The 19,227-nt window shown below is 54.9% G+C and overlaps 6 protein-coding genes across 6 annotated transcripts; 3 read left to right on the top strand and 3 right to left on the bottom strand.

The window, feature by feature from the left end:
* The first annotated feature begins 2 nt into the window (after positions 1-2).
* Positions 3-5,865, top strand: MET10 (sulfite reductase [NADPH] flavoprotein component). The gene is made up of 2 exons (XM_062878910.1): positions 3-2,135; positions 2,425-5,865. The coding sequence occupies exons 1-2, from the start codon at positions 2,106-2,108 to the stop codon at positions 5,599-5,601; spliced, it is 3,207 nt and encodes a 1,068-aa protein (XP_062732622.1). The 5' UTR covers positions 3-2,105; the 3' UTR covers positions 5,602-5,865.
* A 234-nt stretch (positions 5,866-6,099) lies between these two features.
* Positions 6,100-7,728, top strand: QC761_406370 (uncharacterized protein; the record flags this gene model as incomplete). Its single annotated transcript, XM_062878911.1, has 3 exons — positions 6,100-6,129; positions 6,188-6,612; positions 6,663-7,728. The coding sequence occupies 3 exons, from the start codon at positions 6,100-6,102 to the stop codon at positions 7,726-7,728; spliced, it is 1,521 nt and encodes a 506-aa protein (XP_062732621.1).
* A 266-nt stretch (positions 7,729-7,994) lies between these two features.
* Positions 7,995-9,707, bottom strand: QC761_406380 (uncharacterized protein; the record flags this gene model as incomplete). The annotated part of the gene is made up of 1 exon (XM_062878912.1): positions 7,995-9,707. The coding sequence occupies one exon, from the start codon at positions 9,705-9,707 to the stop codon at positions 7,995-7,997; it is 1,713 nt and encodes a 570-aa protein (XP_062732620.1).
* Positions 9,708-10,336: 629 nt separating this feature from the next.
* QC761_406390 (uncharacterized protein) lies at positions 10,337-14,824 on the bottom strand (the record flags this gene model as incomplete). The annotated part of the gene is made up of 3 exons (XM_062878913.1): positions 10,337-12,252; positions 12,306-14,539; positions 14,598-14,824. 3 exons carry the CDS (start codon positions 14,822-14,824, stop codon positions 10,694-10,696), a joined length of 4,020 nt encoding a protein of 1,339 aa, XP_062732619.1. The 3' UTR covers positions 10,337-10,693.
* Positions 14,825-15,900: 1,076 nt separating this feature from the next.
* On the top strand, positions 15,901-17,499 carry QC761_406400 (uncharacterized protein; the record flags this gene model as incomplete). The annotated part of the gene is made up of 1 exon (XM_062878914.1): positions 15,901-17,499. The coding sequence occupies one exon, from the start codon at positions 15,901-15,903 to the stop codon at positions 17,497-17,499; it is 1,599 nt and encodes a 532-aa protein (XP_062732618.1).
* A 402-nt stretch (positions 17,500-17,901) lies between these two features.
* Positions 17,902-19,041, bottom strand: QC761_406405 (uncharacterized protein; the record flags this gene model as incomplete). The annotated part of the gene is made up of 3 exons (XM_062878915.1): positions 18,624-19,041; positions 18,456-18,537; positions 17,902-18,260 (listed from the first exon to the last, which is right to left on the bottom strand). Exons 1-3 carry the CDS (start codon positions 18,762-18,764, stop codon positions 17,902-17,904), a joined length of 582 nt encoding a protein of 193 aa, XP_062732617.1. The 5' UTR covers positions 18,765-19,041.
* Positions 19,042-19,227: the final 186 nt, after the last annotated feature.

Genomic DNA, 19,227 nt, shown 5'->3' with positions numbered 1-19,227 from the left:
TTGGGCTTGTCTGCCGGGTACAACGACGGTGGGTGACTCGATGATGTATCAACGGTAGGCTGTCGTCCGTCGGCTACCTGATGCCGAGCCTTGGGCAACGGCCAGTAGCGATGTGAGTGGTGATGGGCAACGGCGGTATATTAATACTTGCCGTTATAGGAAGTGCGGACCTTTGGCGAGCAGAAGCGCGATATAGCCTGAACTCGCCAAGGTTGTCAAAACCTGCACACAAGTGTCCTGTTCGGGCTTTGGCCGAGAAGATGCCGGAAACAGGTCGTCGTCAGGCTGGAATGTACCCAGTATAAGTAGTTCGGAGTGCTTGCGCCTGGTGGTGTACGCTGGACGACGAGATGACCTGTGAGAGGCAAGCTCAAGCAGATATGAGCAGATTGCAAAGATAAAAACCTGAGCAAAGGGGTCGAGTGGCGGGCGCTGATGCAGCCAGCAGATTTGTCAACTGGCCGACTTTCCGCACAATTGACGCAGTCGATAGAGTCACCCTGCAACCTGTCGTTGTGGCAGCACGCTTTTGCGCAAGACTTTGGGGACTCGCGGAACTGCAGTCGACCGCGCCTTCCATCTTCGATCTGATGCACCACCCAGCCAGCCAGCTCCACAGTAGCCATTGGCAACCGAGATACCTGTCCAACATGTTGAAGTTTATCTTTGTAGGCATCGGATCGAGGTCAGAGAGCATCACCGGAGACGGCCCCTGTCCGGCACCTGCCGACCGTGTCCATCATCATGGCTGTCTTTGTTCCCCATCTTCCGTCAGTCTGGGCCTGTCATTCTCGCGGCAGAATTAGTCATTGAATGGGACCCGGGCACATCTTCTCGGAAGAGTCTCGAAGTTGGAAGACATGTCGTCGGGTGCTGACAACGCCAAGGCCATCTACAATTGATGGGCGCTGTTTGTGGCTTGTATTTTGACAGAGACGTTCTTGCGGCAGCCGGGGCCTTATGCAGTTGATTGGCACAGCGCGCCGCACAAAAGTCGCAGGCTTTGCTGCCGAACCGGGAAGTGTGAAATCGGAATCAGTGACGCATGGGATTGTTTGCCGTCCCGATTAGCATATGGCTCACGGGACCTCGACGTCTTGAACTCATGTTTCCATTTCCAAGCCGGGTGCCATATCCGAAGCTGCGGTGGTGTGCTACCTTCCCGGTTCCGCAAGATAACCTATTTCTGCATTCTGCCGAGCTATCTTTACAATTGCCATGCGGTGATGGGATGAAACATCAGGTTTGACGGAAATGCATCTGGAAAGCGATGGTGTTCCCGGCGATGATTGTGGTGGAATATCAGACTGTTTCTATTTCACAGGCACAGCATCCAGGTAGATTGTATCCATATTGTCTTACCATCACCATCATGCTGTGCTGTGATAGTGAGGAGAGCAGATGATGCCCACTCCCCCGCAAAATGGCATTACCCCACATCAAAAACGTGCCCCGCCTGACAGTGGACAACCGACATGCCAAGAGATGGGCGGGCCAGGGACATCTTGTCTGGCACACATTCCTGTCAACGACACATCACCATGAAGGCATCTCCATCTGAAGCAGCAACAGATGATTGAGGCCACAAAGGACAGAATTGAAACTCTCTTCGTCAAGATCAACGCGTCTCTTGGATTTCCGCCCCAGTACAGTCACACGAGACCTCACATTCGCCGCCGAGATCACGTCATTGACGCTAGAGTGCGACATCGCAAGGTCTCCAACCAGTTGAACATGGATCGTTTGATCTGTTCAGGACAGGCCGTTGTTAATCCTATCTCGTGGGTTCTTGTACAAAGAAATCGTCCTAACAAAAGCAAATTATGCCTGGTCGGCTGTCGGTCAAAGAAGCCGAACAATCACCAGCACCGACAGCCGACATCGCCACGAGATACAGACATCTTGTCACGCATAACCCCAACCCTGACTGTGCTGCATTACAAACAACATCCCCAAACCTCCAAGTGCCCCCACATTTCCACCAAATGCGGTTAGCTCACAATCACGCAATCGACATCCATCAACGCGAGCCTCGAATCGCAGCAAGGGTCCAACACCCCAAAGACTGCTTTTACCAAAGATTTTGGCTGTGAGATGCGGCACTTATGGGGAAGTTGCTCCGGCCGAGGAGAACGGTAGGTTGTTATTTTTTTGTTTTTTTTTCCCAAGACTCATCTCCAATTTTTCTCCTTTTCGCCTTCTTCAAAACCAGCTGTTCCCGCTGGCGCCGTCTCTTCTTTCTGTCTACTCAGTTCGTGAGCGCTTCGAGGCAACCCCTGGGCCCCTTACTACGCTATTGCCTCGATATTTCGCGAGCGGCCGAGTCTTTGCTCTTGAAGACGCCTTCAAGAGTACCTCTCCTTCTTCTCCCTCCCTTCTTGCCATTGAACAACCCCCGAAACCGACATTATCATGCAGCTGAAGCACGAAGAGACCACCGGAGGCGTTGCCCCGGTCGTCGAGACTAGCACCGTCTCCTCCGGCTTCGAGAAGACCGTGCCCCTCAGCTCCATCTCCGGCCCAACCTACGTGACGAGCCAGCTCCTCGTCCAGCAGGCTGCTTACAAGCTTTCCGACAAGATCTTCTCCTTCTCCCCCGAGACCTTCGATCTCGATGCGGCCGTCAAGGACTGGTCGCAAGCCCAGGAGAAGAACATCCATGGCGAGACCACCACTGTTGTCCCTCTCCAGACCAGAGCCGGTGCCGGCACCTTTGCGCTTGGTTACATCTTCTCCAAGGACTTTGACCTCAGCAAGAGGCGCATTCCCCAGACCCTCCTTGCCCCCTCGCTGAGCCTCCGGCACTTGCGCGCGGCCTTGGACCAACTGTCTCTCCTCTACGGCGTCTCGAGTCCCTTCGTTGCCCACGTCGCCGCTGCCGACTACTCCAATAGCGATGGCCTCATCACCGAGTACGAGAGCGCCCTTCAGCTGGCTGAGGACCTTGGTCTCGGTCTCGTCTCGACCTCCTCGGCTCAGGAGGTCCAGCACATGGCTCTCTTCGCCACTCTCCTGGCTTCCCTTCTGCCTACCCTCCACGTCTACGACGGTCTCCGCACCGCCAGGGAGACTTTGAGGGTGGTGGATGCGCTCAGCGAGTCCAGCATTGCCGAGGTCTACAAGTGCATCTCCCAGGAGGCTGGTGCCCTGAACAAGAGGTTGGACACCGCTGGCAAGGTTGTCGAGCTTTTGCGCCTGTTCAACAGCCAGCTCGGCACTTCGTATGCTCCTTTCGAGTACCACGGTCACGAGGCCGCTGAGACTGTCCTTGTTGTCTTTGGCAGCGCCGAGGCTCAGCTTGCCAAGCAGGTCGTTGATACTTTGGCTGCTCAGGGCCAGAAGGTTGGTGCTCTCAATGTCCGCATCTACCGCCCATTCATCGAGGAGGCTTTCCTCGAGGCCCTCCCGGATTCGGTTCGCCAGATTACCGTTCTTGGCCAAGTCCGTGATGCTTCGGCTGTGGAGGATGCCTCTGTCCAGTCTGCCCTCTACTCTGATGTTCTGACTGCGGTCACCTTTGCCGATAGATGGTCGCAAGAGCCTGTTGTCGTTGATTTCAAGTACCCTGCCTCCGCCGTCCACACCCCCAGCTCCATCGCCACTGTTCTCAGCAAGATCACCAGCAAAGACGATCACGCCGAGGTCTCCTTGACCTTGAGCTCCCTTGAGCAGGCCCAGCAGTATATCTTCTGGGATGTCGACAACTCCGAGGCCGTTGCCTCGGCTTCCGTCCTTGGCAGGCTCCTCTCTCGCGAGTCGTTCAACAACATCTCGGTTCACGAGACTTACAACAGCCTCATCCAGGGTGGTGTTGTCCGCACTGAGATCAGGAGTTCCGAGAAGCCAGTCGATGCTCCTTTCGCTGTCGAGGAGGCGGATGTTGTTTTCGTTGGCGAGGAAAAGCTTCTCAAGGAGGTTGCTATCGTCAAGAGTGTAAAGGCTGGCGGCAAGTTGGCCGTTCGTCTGCCCAACTTCAAGGTTGAGGAGATCGAGAAGCGCATCCCTGCCTCCGTCAGAAAGGAGATCCAGGGGAAGAGTCTCCAGCTCTTTGCTCTTGACTCTTCCTTCTCCCCTGCTTTGGAGAACCGCGCCCAGCTTCTTGCCGAGCTTGCCTTCTTGCAGGTCGCTCGCCCTGACCTTGAGGCTGAGAAGCTCGTCAAGCTTGGTGGCCTCTCTGGCGACCAGGTCACTCTCGTTGAGGTTGCCGATGCCCTCGCCCAAGCCCTTCACAAGGTTGAGGTTCCCGCTACCTGGGCTGAGGAGGACGCCACTGCCATCTCTCTTGTAGAGGAGCTCAAGCCCACCAGCTTTGTTGCCTTTGACAAGGGGGAGACTGAGTCGGCTCTGCAGGTCAGCACCTGGCAGGAGATTGCCAAGGGTCTTGCTTTCCAGGAGGCTTACGGCCTCAAGACTGAGCTTCGCCCTGATCTCACCGTCAAGACCCACACCATCCACGTCAAGGAGAACCGCAGACTCACTCCCCTCACCTACGATCGCAACATCTTCCACATCGAGTTCGATCTCGGCACCTCTGGCCTCACCTACAACATCGGCGAGGCGCTCGGCATCCACGCCGATAACGACCCCAAGCAGGTCCAGGACTTCATTGAGTGGTACGGTCTCAACGGTGATGACCTTGTCCAGGTCCCCTCGCGCGAGAACCCGGCCGTCTTCGAGACTCGTACCATCTACCAGTCTCTCCTCCAGAACATCGACATTCTCGGCAAGCCTCCCAAGCGCTTCTTCGAGTCCCTCGCCGAGTTCGCCACCGATGAGGCTGAGAAGAAGAAGATCGAGTTCCTCGGCAGCAAGGAGGGTGCCGAAGAGTTCAAGAAGCTCTCCGAGGTTGACACCGCCACCTACGTTGATGTCTTCCAGACCTTCAAGTCGGCTCACCCATCCTTCCCTGACCTTGTCCGCATCGTCTCCCCTCTCAAGCGTAGAGAGTACTCCATCGCGTCTGCTCAGGCCGTCACTCCCACTTCCGTTGCTCTGATGATTGTCGTCGTCGACTGGGTTGACAGCCAGGGCCGCACCCGCCAGGGTCAAGCCACGCGCTACCTCTCTGGTCTCAAGCCCGGCACCCCCGTCATCGCCTCCGTCAAGCCCTCAGTCATGAAGCTGCCGCCCAAAGACACGGCTCCCTTGATCATGGCCGGTCTCGGTACCGGTCTTGCTCCCTTCCGTGCCTTTGTCCAGTACCGCGCTATGCAGAAGGCTCAGGGCAAGGAGATTGGTTCCATTCTCTTGTATCTTGGTTCCCGTCACCGCAGAGAGGAGTACCTCTATGGCGAGGAGTGGGAGGCGTACATGGACGCCGGCGTGCTCACCCTCCTCGGCGCTGCCTTCTCTCGTGACCAGCCTGAAAAGATCTACATTCAGGATCGCATGAGGCAGACGATGAGCGATATTGTCAAGGCTTATATTGAGGAGGAGGGATCTTTCTACCTGTGTGGCCCTACTTGGCCGGTGCCGGATGTTACTGCTGTGTTGGAGGAGGCGATTGCTACTGAGGCTAAGCAAAGCGGGCGGAAGGTTGATCCCAGGAAGGAGATTGAGAGGCTGAAAGAGGACGGAAGGTATGTGTTGGAGGTGTACTAAGTTGTCGTTTTTGGACATGTCATTTTAGCGAGGGTAGTTTTGGTAGATACAAAAAAGCGTTGTTTATTTTTGGTTTGCTTCATCTTGGGATATCTTTCCCCCCTGAGTTGTTGATGGATGGTGTTGTTGCTGTTGAACGGTGCGGGGGAATCTCCACTCGGTGGGCCATGATCTGCAGCTACCCCAACCCCGGATAATTGGTGGCCAATGGTATTACACAAAGAAGACGCGGAAGACGCCAGCCGGAGTGTGGGGTAAACCGGGGTTGTTTGGAGGAGGGAGGGGGGGGCGAGGGGGGCGCGGTGGAGGGGTGGACTTGGGACGACCTCGGGCCTCGCCGGTTTGCATCGCATGCAGGAACTGGAACCTACATCATCACTTACTTTGTCTCCCATTTAAATAGGTCTTGTCTTGGTTGGCCATTGGATGTATTTGTCGCCTTTTGTGACCGTTTACTCACGCGTGCCTTTGAATAGGTAAGCTTTTGGAACCATCACCATGTCCGGCGCTATCCGAGCCCTGCCCAACGTGAGTTCTTTATCATCAAGGTCATGAATCATGGAAGGAGAACTGATTAGATGAACAGCGGGCAACCAAAGCCGCCTCCCTCCTCCGCACAATTCAATATACTCATCCCCCAAACTGCCCATGCCACTCCAACCCCGGCCATCACCACCACACCCAGCACCAACAAAGAACCCAGGTCACCCGCTTCGCGGATAGGGTTCAGAATGGCGGCAAGAGGGGATATGCCACCCCGACTCAGGACCCTTCCAAGCTGAAGGAGTACGCCTTCGAAATGGCTGCCTCTTCCATCCGGTTCGGTCCCGGGGTGACGAGGGAAGTAGGCATGGATCTGAGCAACATGGGGGTCAGAAAGGTCGCCGTCGTGACAGACAAGACAGTGGACCAGCTGCAGGCGATGAAAGCGGTTCGGGAGGCACTCGACAGCCAGCCAGGGATTGAGTACCAAGTCTTTAACCAAGTCAAGATCGAGCCCAAAGATTATTCGCACGTCCCTCCCCTTTTCTCCCCGCCTTCCCTTACTAACCCCCTCCCAGCATCAAAGAAGCCATCGCCTGGACCCTCCCCTACAACCCCGACGCCTTCCTCGCCGTCGGCGGCGGCTCCGTAATCGACACCGCCAAGCTAATGAACCTCTACTCCTCCTACCCCGAAGCCAACTTCATGGACTTTGTCAACGCCCCGCTCGGCCTCGGCCGCCCGATAGACCGCAAGCTAAAACCCCTAATCGCCATCCCAACCACGGCCGGAACCGGCTCCGAAACAACCGGCACCGCCATCTTCGACCTCGCATCCCGCAAGGCGAAAACAGGCATCGCCCACAGAAACCTCAAACCCACGCTTGGGATCTGCGACCCCCTCAACACGGCAACCATGCCCTCGGCTGTTAAGGCCGCTTCCGGTCTGGACGTGTTATGTCACTCCCTAGAATCATGGACCGCAATCCCGTATTATGAACGCACACCCCGCCCTACAAACCCCATTTTACGGCCGGCATACCAAGGCTCGAACCCCATTTCCGATATTTTTAGTTTGTCCGCGCTGAGGTCAACGGTCAAATACCTCCCCCGCGCGGTCAGAGATCCGGAAGACACGGAGGCACAGTCGGAGATGCTCCTCGCTGCCACCCTTGCCGGTGTCGGGTTTGGCAATGCAGGTGTTCACCTCTGTCATGGGATGTCGTACCCTATCTCGGGGCAGAACAAGGGGTATAAACACGCCGGTTATGACGTCAACGATCCGATTATTCCCCATGGTGTCAGCGTGGCGGTGACTGCGCCTGCGGTGTTCAAGTTTACGGCGGCGAGTAACCCTGATCGACATCTCCAGGCGGCGGAGGCGTTTGGGGTTGATGTGAGCAATGTCAAGAGGGAGAGCGCCGGGGAGGTGTTGGGCGAGGCGATTAAAAAGTTTTTGGAGGAGCTGGGGGATCAACCCAGGGGGTTGGGCGAGCTGGGGTTTGAGAGGAAGGATATTGAGGGGTTGGTCGAGGGGACGATACCGCAGGCTAGGGTGCTGGTTTTGGCTCCCGGGTTGGCAAAGGAGTTGGAACAGGAGAGGGAGGAGTTGGGGCAGCTGTTTGAGGAGAGCTTGAAGCATTAGGGCAGGGGAAAATGCAAATGTGAATTGGGCAAGTAGGTGAAGCAAGTGGGATCTTGAGATGATTTATGCAATCGAATCATGGGACTTGAAACAACATCACAGAGTCGCCAGTTTGATACCAACTACCGCATCTCTTCTTGACATTCTCCATCCGACAGTATTTTCCACGTCATATATATAACACTCTGTAACCCCCATCTACCGCGTCTCTAGTCAAGAATCCCTTCCCATCAACCGCTCCAAAATGGACCAAACACACTCCCCTTCTACCCAGTCATCAGCGGCCAGCTCTTCCACTTCGTAGCCCACCCGTCACTCCCAACCGTCACGGCCTGCGGCCACAACTTTGCAAAAATCTTCCAAAACAAGTTGTCAGATTCGATCCCCCCAACCCGGTCCCGATTGAAAGCAATGTCCAACTCCCGGATGGTCGTGCCTCCCAGCCCCCTGTTGTCAAGAAAATACGTCCTCTGAAGTCCACGCCCCCATCGATCGAGCTCGAGATTGCTTCGAGAACCAGCTAGCCAGAACGAACCGTCCCACAGGAGATGGGGTATCCAGAACAATTCAAAGCCCCGGGCTCTCAGTAGCATTGTTTTCAATTGGCAGGTGCTACCGCTGGCGCAGCTGGCTTGGATGATGGTGTGAAAGATGGCTTTGGCCAAATCAGAATCCACGGCGGCATTCACCATAGCTTCCATAATGTGGCCATTGGTGTAGTAGCGCCCCAACTTACCAGGCGCAAGCTTTCGGCCGAAACTGTTCTGAAAATGGGACGTGGCAAACGCAGGGCCCGATGGTGGTCTATTGCGAATTACGGATCTCGAGGGCGAGGCATCCAACTCCAACGACAGCCTCTTTAGCATCTTGAAGCTACCACCGATAGCTCTATATCGATCAACCTCATCCCTATCGCCTATCGACCGCTTCACCGAAATTGACAGGTCCTCAACAGCAGGGTAGCGGTTACCCAGCTCGATGATCTGTTGCTTTGCTGGGGGCGGGCCCAAGTTATGCCCATCCGCGGCATATTCGTGCGATACAGGTGCAAGCCACAACCTTTTGAGTCTGTGATTCGGAAGCCCCGAGATGTTGCCGTCATGCCCGGCTAGTGAGACGACCCCGTGGTTCCATCCAAGCAGATGCAACCTTTTCAGCTGCGCCAGAGTGCTTAGAAAATGTCTGGCCGCTTTGTAATAGTCGACTGCTTCCAAGTCTTCCTCCCTTAGTGCTCTGAGATGGAGGGATAGCGACGTCAACAAAGGGAACCTCAGTGCCGAGAGGCTCTCGATTGCGTCTTGGCGAAGAGGCGCCAACAATGTCAGGCTTTCAAGCGCAGACATATCGATGCGAGCTCGCCATTCGGCAACATGTCTCCTTTCAAAAGGTTCACCTCTTTTCATGTCACTTCTCGAACTGCAGGGCCGCGAAAGTTGAAGGTTTCGAAGGGGAAGAAGCCGAGTTTCTTTCCCAAGCGCATTCTCACAACTTTGTTCTGCCCTGAAAATCAAGGGATGGTCTCGTGCGACTGGTTCGGAATAGTGACACTTGCGAAGGTCGCGCAGGTTGGGTGCCAACCCTTTCGTCGTTAACATCTGATAAACTGCCTCCACCTGGGGGCATCGTTCAACTGGCCATGCGTATGGTTCCAGGCACTCAGCGGGAGACAACCAGATGCTGTAAAGACTTGATGACCTGATGAGCGCGAGCTCGTGGGGGTCTTTCACCGTCCAATTGTCGAGACTTCGCAGATGCCAGGTTCGCAAATGGAGGCGTGCAATTCGCTTCTCCTGCACTACCAGCAAAAGGGAGGGTGGGAACTGGCTAAGACACTGAAACACGAGATCCGCTAGACCCGAGAGCCGTCGAACCAGCTCGACGACCGGTGTCCAAACGTGATCTGTTTGGTACATGTAGTCAAGAGAACTTGTGCTCGGGATGTCGCGAACGTCGTGTCCGAATTCGAAATCGGCACCCATAATCTTGCTCTGCTCAAGCTCCCATTCGGTGTCGTCTCTCAACTTGGCAGGAAGTTGTCTTTCGAAGAGACTCCAGATCTTAGGCAGGACTTGGTCTGTTTGGAAATCATGGGGTGTCTGAACAAGCGGCACAAGACTGTAACGACGCTTTGAATTTTGAATCAGGGAGATGTTGCGAACCTTACCCCAAGCCTCATGACGGAGGAGAAGGGCTTCGCATTCTGATACTTGTCGAGCGAGTCGAGATGGAGTTGAGACGTAAAATATGATGGTGTGAAATAGACTGTCCTTCGCGCCTGCATGGGAACTTCTGCTGGTTTGAGCCAAGTTTCGAAGGCTCTCCAAGTCGTCATCAGTTCGGAGGTGTTCACAAATGAGAGTTTTGAGCTCCACGGGAAGCCCATCAAACGTAGCGCTCCCCATGTTGCACCACGAGCTTGCTGTTTGAGATGAGATGTGGGAGAGTGAAAAGTTGAAAATCGCAGCCGAGTTCGCAGCCGAGTTCGCAGCCACGCAGGAGGATATTAACAGCGGAAAGTTTGGGATGGAGCGAGCTTTAAGGGCCCGCGTGATGCCCTCTCTGTGGCAACCGCTAATAACGTGATAGGCGGTGCCTAAAAGTTTAATCGATTGAAATCTACGTTATCGCAATCTCTGCCTCTCCGTTGCTGCCTCGTATCCCATTTGACTTCAAGCCTCGCACTAACCCCAACATCACCCCATTACACCAGCGCAGGAAAGAAGGCCAGGGACCCCAAGATGTTTCTCAACGGTGGCCCTTGGACTCACCTCCTGAGGGCACCCTGTTCAGCTAGTTTTTCTCCTTCCTCCTCAGGCTACCGCAACATTCGAAATAGGCTTTTCGACACCGGTGATAGTAACAGCATCTGGCAGTCACACATACATCATTAAATAAACAACCATCCAAGAATTGGCTAAAAATACCACCACTTTTAACATCTCCTTCCCCCGCGCTAATCATGACCCTACGCAAACCCAAACCCCCTCGCATTCTCCAACGCCATCCCCAACCTCTCCCTCAACGTCTCCTTATCCTTATACTCGGGCAACAGCAACGTGCTATAACAAGTATAGCTCGTCGGCAACCTCCCCCTGTTCCCCGTCCCCCCCGGTCCCAGCTCATCATTCTCCACCCCGTTCTTCTGAATATTAAACACCACATACTTCATCCCCCCGACAGGAACCCGATCGCTCGCCGTCACAAATTCGAGCAACTTTCTCTTCATGTCCTCGTCATACCTCTTCACAATCGACCAAAAATCTTTGATTGTCCGGTGGTGTTCATCATAACCAGTATATTTCGCGTAGCGTTTTAGTTCAGAGATGTCAATTTCCTGCACACCCTCGACGAGTGACTGAAGGAGCGAGGGCGTGAGGAGGGATAAGGATTTAGGCTGGAGGCAAGTGCGGAACCCACGGGCGAAAGCTTCGAACTGAGGGCGGACAGAGACCGTAGTCAGGTAGCGAATGTAATCAGCAATGTACTCGTCCCTGTTGTGGATAGTGACTGGCTTGGACTCTTCTTCCGGGTTGTACTCATGGGGAGCCGGATTCCACGAGGCGTGGGAGGCAGTTTTGGAAAACTGAGGCCACTCCTCCTCCGAGGGGGTGTGGGTGTCCCAATCACCACCTTCTTCGTCACCCCCCGAAGCAGACGGCCGCATCTCCCTGATGACGTGGTGGCCAAAGGCCGACGTGGAAAAGTCGTACGTGATGCAAAGGTCTTCGAGCTTTCCTTTCGAGCCATTGTCATCCCACTGCTCAACTTCCGTAAGCGAGCTTGCAATATCTGGCCAGCCGTCGGCGATATGGCGGAGCTTGTCTACCGGCTTGCCAAGTAGCTTGCGGTAGAGAGCCTTTGGAAACGTCACCGGCAACGTCAAACCGTTGTAGACCGCAAGAGAAACAAGCAGCCCAATCAGCTCAAACTTCCACTCGTCCTCCAGCGACCCAGGCACAAACCACGCCATCCGACTTCTCTCATCGACCGTAAACGCACCATAATCCGGGTTCAGCGCCTCAGCCAGCGCCAAGCGGAAAAACTCCTGCTGAACACCACCCAAATCAAACCCTTCCTCTCCCGTAGACTCCCCAAGACGGACCTTGAGCGGCCTGAACAACTCCCTCTCCTCCCTCCTCCACAGCTGGTTAAACGCGTCCTCGATAACAGCTTCCCTACGGATATCGAGAACCAAGTACTTTGTAGCCGCCGCACGCAACCGCTCCGTCAGCACCTCCTTGTGATGCCGCGTCAAGCTGGAGCGTGAAGCAATCACGTCAATCCTGTCCTGTAACGATGTCGACTCCTCGTACGACCTGCTCATGCGCGAAAAGTTGATGGACCGGAAATAGGTAACCAGAGTAGAAGGGTTGAACAGAAACGGATAGTCGAGAAGGTGGATCTTTTGTCTTGTTGACACGTGTGATAACCACGCGATGGGCATCTGGACTGTGTCGAGCCTCTCGGCGAAGTACTCGGAGCGGAACTGAGCATCGCCCAGCAAGAGCTCATGACGTTTGTTGTCTACAGGTCTGTCAGCATTTAACCAGGTCAATCTTCACAATAGAGGTGCTCACATATAGCCTGCATCAACGCCAGTGCGCCACCAAAAGGTCCATCCCCCTTGATCACAGGGGAGCCACTCCAGTCGCTAAGCATGACAGCCCTCGCCCAGTCCAGCAAAAGGATCGGAACACGGGTCTCATGCAGAGCCCGCTCATTGAAAGAAAAGTCCAAGACGTAATACACCGCACCGGCATGAAGAAAGTTTAGTTGAGAGAAGAGAGGTGCCAGCACATCTGGCCCTGGCTGCGAGTCATCACCGTCTAGGTCTCCATTGGATTCGCACAGGGCATCAAAATATCTCCTGGTGTTGATGGCGGTAAACAGCCGTCGAGCCAGCCTCAGGGCCAAGTCATCCGTGAAGGCGTCCTCGTACTGAAGACACAGCTCCGTCGGCTGGTCGGCAATGGCGCCGCTACGAGTGAGGCTCAGACCGTGCGACCGGATTCTCGACATATCATACAGCCGTTGGGTAGCCTTTTCTGGGTCAGATGGATCCGGAGTTATGAGTGGCGCAGCGGCAATCAAAGCGTGGAGGCATATCGACATGAGACGACCCGCCTCTGTGTTTGAAAGAGATTCCTTGTCCCTGAATAGCTTCGCCGTCGGGGATCGGGGCGCCAATAGCGACTCTGGAGGCGCAAATAGGCTTCCCGCCGCCATCCAGAGACTGTGGAAAACCAGGCTTGGGGCAACCCGGGTCATCCTGAGCATGCAGTACCATAGTGTGTGAGAATCATAGAGTTGTCCTTGTTTCGAGAACGATTGAACAGCGAGTTCTGGATCGCTCAGGACGTTGAAGAGAGTCTGTTCAATGAACAACTTCCACTCTAGTTTGAAGTTTGGGCACCCAGAGGCAAGCTTTTTGCGCTTGAGCATCTTGCCCCGGCCGGGGTGTCCGTTGTGAAACTTGGTGACTGATGGCGGCTCAAGCATGTGTTTCTCTGCTGTTCCATCGTCTTGCAGGACATCGCAGATGAAGTCGACAACCTCGGCATGGAGCGTCGATAGTGCCTGCGGAAGAACGCTTTCGTCGTCAGACTCTGGCTCTGGGTAAACCATCTCTCCGGATCCGCTGCTGCACGATCTGTCAGAGGAACCCCCTGAGGGAACGCCTAGCTGCTTTGCACCACTTGAATCAGAAGTCCTCGTCCCGTCCAGCTGACTTCGCCCAAGATAGTTCTTCAAATCAAGGGTTTTCGGCGGCGGCATCTTCTCCAAAGCAACATGGTCAAAGTAGCCAGCCGATGAGAGCTGCGATATTGGTCTGGAGAGTGCCGACCCTGTTGGCTTCGGCCCCCTTGGCCCCCTCTCTGTGCTACCAGAGTTTCCGCGCGGCGATCTGAGTAGCCCAGGGTAGGGGTCATCGACCAAAGAGTCTTGTGTGTAAGGGTCAATGGAAAGCTGCCGCTTAGGCACAGGAGGATTTGATGTCCTCAACTTGGCGTTGGAATTGCGGCGGGGGTGTGTAGAGCGAGAAACGGCCGGCGGGTCGCGAGAGTGGCGATCATCTTTTGAATCTGAGTCTTTCCCAAGTTGTCTGCCCTTTGGTAGCGGTCGACTGTTAGCCGACACACCGTTGGGCTGGACCGACGACGCCCTGGTCCGTGGCTTCCCCCCGTTATCCCGGTTAGCCTCTGCTTTTATTGCTTCGGCATCACGCCGGTCTGGAGCCGACTCCTCCTGGAAAGCTTTTGTCCTTTGCGTCATGTCTTCTAGCGCAGCCGGTGTGAGCCACTCCAACATCTTGAAAGCCACAGTACCAAAGACGTTGGCCGCAAATGATCGGTGGTCTTTGCTCACTGGCTCCTCAACCACCTCAAACCCAGGTTGCCATTTTTGTTTCGGGCTTTCGACATCTTTCGCAATATTCATTGACCTGCCTTTTTCCCTCACATCTCCCGTTGATGGCCTGCCGTTATATCCATTCGTCCGTGATGACACCGGGCGAGAATTGTTGAGCTGTGGTTTCGGAGACGTTCCCGTAACACGATCGGTGTGCAACCGCTGCTTGGGCACAAACAGGAGCGAGTTGAGCGCAGCCGGCGGGGCCTTTGGGGTTCGCAGGTTGGGACACAGGCCATTCTCAGGGTTATCTTGGCTAGCGAGGTAAGTAGCCAGCGTTCTCGCGCTCGTTGTGTTGTATCGTTTGATCGGGGCCTGGCCAGCGGCTCTCTTCCGGCAGGTGAAGCAAGTCGGCGTTACGCAATGTTCGGCGCCGCAACCTTCGCGGAGCTGGACGATATACCTGGGCAGCAACAATCGTCAGCCAAGACATCTAGGTCCATTACCCTATCATGACATACCTCTGAACTATTTGCTGAAAGTTGTGTCTTCGACTCGCTTTGTGGACGGCATAGACACGCTTCGGGTTATCGATGTCCTCCAACAGGTCTTTCAGCTCGCTGGGCGCATCGCATGGTAGTCTCGCGAAGGGGGCCTCCTCCCAGAGCCCTGCCAAGACGTCGAGGTCATCGGTGCTGCTGTAGCTGTGGCTGCTTCCGGCCGCTGGCCGCATGGTATCTCGAGTCATGACATGGAAATCGATGGTTGTAGAGTTGGGTGGTAGGAAGGGGACGTCGGGTTGATATCGGGATGGAGGATGCAGAGGGCTGGCTGCTTGTGGTGCGGTGCGCGAAGCGACAGCGGGGAGGGCGAGACACAGGCGGTGATGGGACACAGCAGGAGGTGCAAGGGTTGGCTCAAGTCCTGAGCGATCAGTTTGGCAGCGGATGTTCTATGAGAAACGTGAACAGGTAGCTAGTTTGAATGCTGGAAACAGAAGACGTTAGAGGGTCTCTTCGATGGGTGATTCCAAGTTAGAGCGGGTTGAGGATGGTGAATGGCTCTCGGTCAGCGACTGCGGTGCGGCATTCGCACTGAACCCTCGCTCAGCTCGCTCGCAGCGTTACGCTATGCGGCCTTGGCAATCTGGAACCCGTGCAGCGGTCCCACCCCTAAGCCAAGCCTGGAGCCTTGGCAACAACCGCACGGTTTGAGTAACAGCACTGTGAGAGCACGCCTGACTCGGCAAACGCCAGGCTTGCTTGCCACCATCAGAGAGCTTCGAGAGAGTTCCAATCTGGGACTCATTTGAACGTTGTGTTTGGAGCGTTGTCGCTGCAAGGTTGAAAGCTGCAAAGATCAGGTCGGGTGGGGTTAGCTCAATCTGCTAGAGTTCCAAATCCATGGGTTCAAGGTTTGCTGGAAGTGCTTGCAGACTTCAACCGCTATTTTGACTGCAAACAGCAACTAAACACGAGACCCTGGCCATCTGATTTCGATTCTTCCCAGAGCTCGACAACTTTTGATTCTTCTCGTTGCATCCGTCTTTCCCATCCCACCACCATCACCATCTTATCTTCCTAACGCCTGTGGTGGGGGTTGAACAGTCGCCCTAGAAACAAGGTTACCCTGCGCCGCTATCAATTTCACACTGCCGAAGCTCAGCGCTCATCACTTTTCAGCCCGCGACAGAAGCCCACCGGACCTACCAAATCGAAGCGTGGGGAAGCACCGCGGCGCGCGCGACTTTGCAGGTTACCACACCAACTTTTTGCCTACCACTCCCGGAAAATCTACGCGCCCAGCCATTCCCCTCCATTCAACATGAACGTAACAGTCAAACGCAAGTTCAACGCCCTAGTCCAAGGCATAGGAAACACCTCCTCCCCTTCCTCCACTCCCACCGACAACACCAACAACAATCACAACAACCCTGATTCCCCTCTTTCAACACCCGGCCTGTCACTATCCCGAACAATGACAGCAGAAGACATCCTCTCCAAAAAGCGACGCGTCAACGGCGGGTCAACTCCCACACCCCCATCCCGATTCGCGACACCGCAACCCCAGCGCTCGACAATCCTGAATTCCAGCCCGGGAAGTTCGATTCGTTTGAGCAGTAGTAATAATGGAGGGCCAACAACGATATCAAACGTCATGCTCAGGAAATTCAGCCCAGCTCCACGAGGAGGGGACTCAGCAAAAGGGGACACAACAAGAGAAAAGAAACAACCGCCTAAATACTGCCCCGCCGACAGAGGGGAGTTACTCAGGAGACTGGCCACGTTTCAGGAGCTGACGGATTGGACCCCAAAACCGGAGCGGATATCAGAGATTGAGTGGGCGAAGAGGGGGTGGGTTTGTCTCGGCAAGGAGAGGGTGAAGTGTACGCTCTGTGAGAGGGAGGTGACGGTCAAGATTGGGAGGGGGAGGGACGTCGAAGGGGAGGTGGGGAGGGAGATGGAGGCGGAGGTTGTGAAGAGGTATGAGAGCTTGATGCAGGGGGATGGGCACGGGGAGGGGTGTTTGTGGAGGGGAACGGGGTGTGACGATTCGCTGCTGAGGCTGCCGTTGCCGAACTCGAAGTGGGCAATGACGGCTTTGCGGGAGAGATATGATGAGTTGTGTCAGAGGAAGGACTTTTTGCCGTACGAGTTCAACTTGAGACTGCCGGAGGGGTTGGATTTGGAGGTGGTGGTTGGATATTTACCAAGGACGTTTGTTACGGAACCGGCACCAGCGGCAGAAGGGGAACAGCGGAGGGAGGGGGAGGTGAATAGGCCGGCGTTGGCGCTGGCGCTGATGGGCTGGCAGGGGTTGACGAACCCACGGTTGAGTAACGCGCCGATTCCTAACAGTGCGAGTTGCCATACTTGTTTGCGGAGGTTGGGGCTGTGGATGTTCAAGTCGCGGCAGATCAACCCTGAAACGAAGGAGATATTGGAGCCGGCACCAATGGATCATTTGGATCCGGTAAGAGAGCACAGGTTCTTTTGCCCTTGGAAGAACGGGGAGGTGCAACGGAATCCAGGAGCCAAGTTACTACCAAAAGGAAGCAAGGAGAAGCCAGCTTGGGAAGTGCTTTTGGAGGTCCTGAAGAATGAGAGTTTTATCCGAGAAAGGGTGGAGGGAACGGCTGGAGGGCATCATGGGAGGAGTAAGAGCAGTGCTGCTGCTGTTGGGACGTCAAAAACACCCGAGAGACCACGGCCGACGACTGCGGGTGGCACACCGATGGCAGATAGGGAGGATGACCGGGATCTGCAGGAAGAGGATGAGGAGGCGAGAAAGAAGAAAGATCAGGATGTCATGAGCCGGTTGAGGCGGGTGAAAAGCTTGTTTAATACCAAGGGAGGGAAGTTGTCGAAGAGGCTGGGTAGTAGTAGGCCCGGGACTTCCGGATCAATCGCACCTGGGGAGTAACATGGAGGGCTGGCTATTTGTACGTACATGGAAGCGTTCTTGCTGGTGAATCGTTGGGTATAGTTGCAGAAACAGCGTGACGGCGTTATCGCGGTGTTTGTTGAGTTAATTGATGGCGGGATATCTCTGAAGTTATGCACAAAGAATAGCTATACATACAGCTCCGGGTTGAAACTGCAGTAAGGAAAAGCCACGCGGTGATGTTGGGGTGATTTGAACTTGCTGCAAAATGTATCCAAGGCTCTCTTAGCCTCCGTCTAAGTACGTGTGATCATTTGGGTATCGCAGTTCGTAGCCGACATCTCATCAGCAACCTTGAACCTAGCCCTGGAAGCCGGCATTGACCCTCCCACTTGGTCAGTAAAACAAAACAAACCTCCTTCATATGTTGATCGGCTCATGCTAGGACTGTGTGATCTGCGCGGCAGGAGGAGGAGGGGTGATGTTTGGTGTATTGCCGGAAGAGGTAGCAGGTGGCACGGTTTCCTTGGGTGTCATAGCCTGCGCGGGAGACAAGGCGGTTGATGTATGATTAGAAACAGACGCATGAGGTTCCTGTGACCTTGGCTCCGGCAAAGCCGCTGCCTTTCTACCGCGCTGGCTCTTGCGGTGAAGCCACAGTACCAGAGCGAGGCCGAGGACGAGAGCAGCTATCCCGCCGATGACGGTGCCGGCGATGGCGACAGGGGATATCGATGATCCCATTTCGTTGCTGCCACCGCCGCCGTCGCTGCCACTGCGCGAGATGCCTGGAGTGCTGTCTGGAGTGGTGTCAGCTCCCGCAATTCCCCCTCCAGCGGTGGAAGTTGTCGCACCAGAAGCACCAACCGTGGTTCTAGTCCTCGGAGGAGAAATGGGAAGTTGCGATACGGGACTGGGGAAGCAACGCGGCTATTTCAGGGTCCTCACACAGGCCGCCATCTCCAACACCAGTGGTACGGTGCACGCCGACATACTCAGGAGGGCAGCAGGAATACCCCCGATGGCCCAGGGCTGTCCTTGTAGAGAACCCAAGTCGAGTTGGCCCACGTTGTCAGGCTGTCCACGGCGTTTTTGCAGTCACTCTCTAGGTACATGGTCGGTAAGTTTTCCATTACCCCGACTTGAGGATTCTAAACACATACCCCCTGGACAGCAGTAGTAGTTGAATCTGACGCTGAGGCTAGTTGTGCTGTAGCAGGTATCGCCCGAGGGACAGCATTGAGAGACACTTCGGGACCAATTCTTCTTGCACGCCACCGGAGCGTGGTCCAGGCATGTTCCATTGTCTAAGGAAGGTATCATGCCATGGGGAATTCCCCATCGATATTTTTGACGGGGCGTGATCCTCTGGGTGACAGGCTGAGTTTGTTGGCGCGACATGTTGACATTTGATAACAAAACTGGAACTGATGAACCCCTCGGCTTCTCGTGATGTTAGAACCAACGGAATTTCAAAGAAGCAGAAAACTGAGGACTCCCTACGCTTTAACTTCCAGACTGGCGGGTGTCCAAGCTGAAAACTCGCGTGCACAGGCTCTGGCTGAGAATCGCTTCCCTCAATTGGAAGCAGAATGAATGACCAAGCCAATAGCGCTGCTTATTGCATTACTCATCCCCCAACACCGAACCAAACACCCTCGCCACAAAATAATTGAGACACTAAGGTAGGTTAACATGCCTTGAAGGATAGTTCATAGGACTTTAAAGATAGGTAGTTTATAGGCCCTTCAAGATGGTTGATAAACC

This window comes from Podospora bellae-mahoneyi, chromosome 4, assembly GCF_035222275.1.
Source record: "Podospora bellae-mahoneyi strain CBS 112042 chromosome 4, whole genome shotgun sequence".
NCBI lineage: Eukaryota > Fungi > Ascomycota > Sordariomycetes > Sordariales > Podosporaceae > Podospora > Podospora bellae-mahoneyi.
The sequence above is the reverse complement of the archived record's forward strand: the minus strand, read 5'-3'. Positions and strand labels throughout refer to the sequence as shown.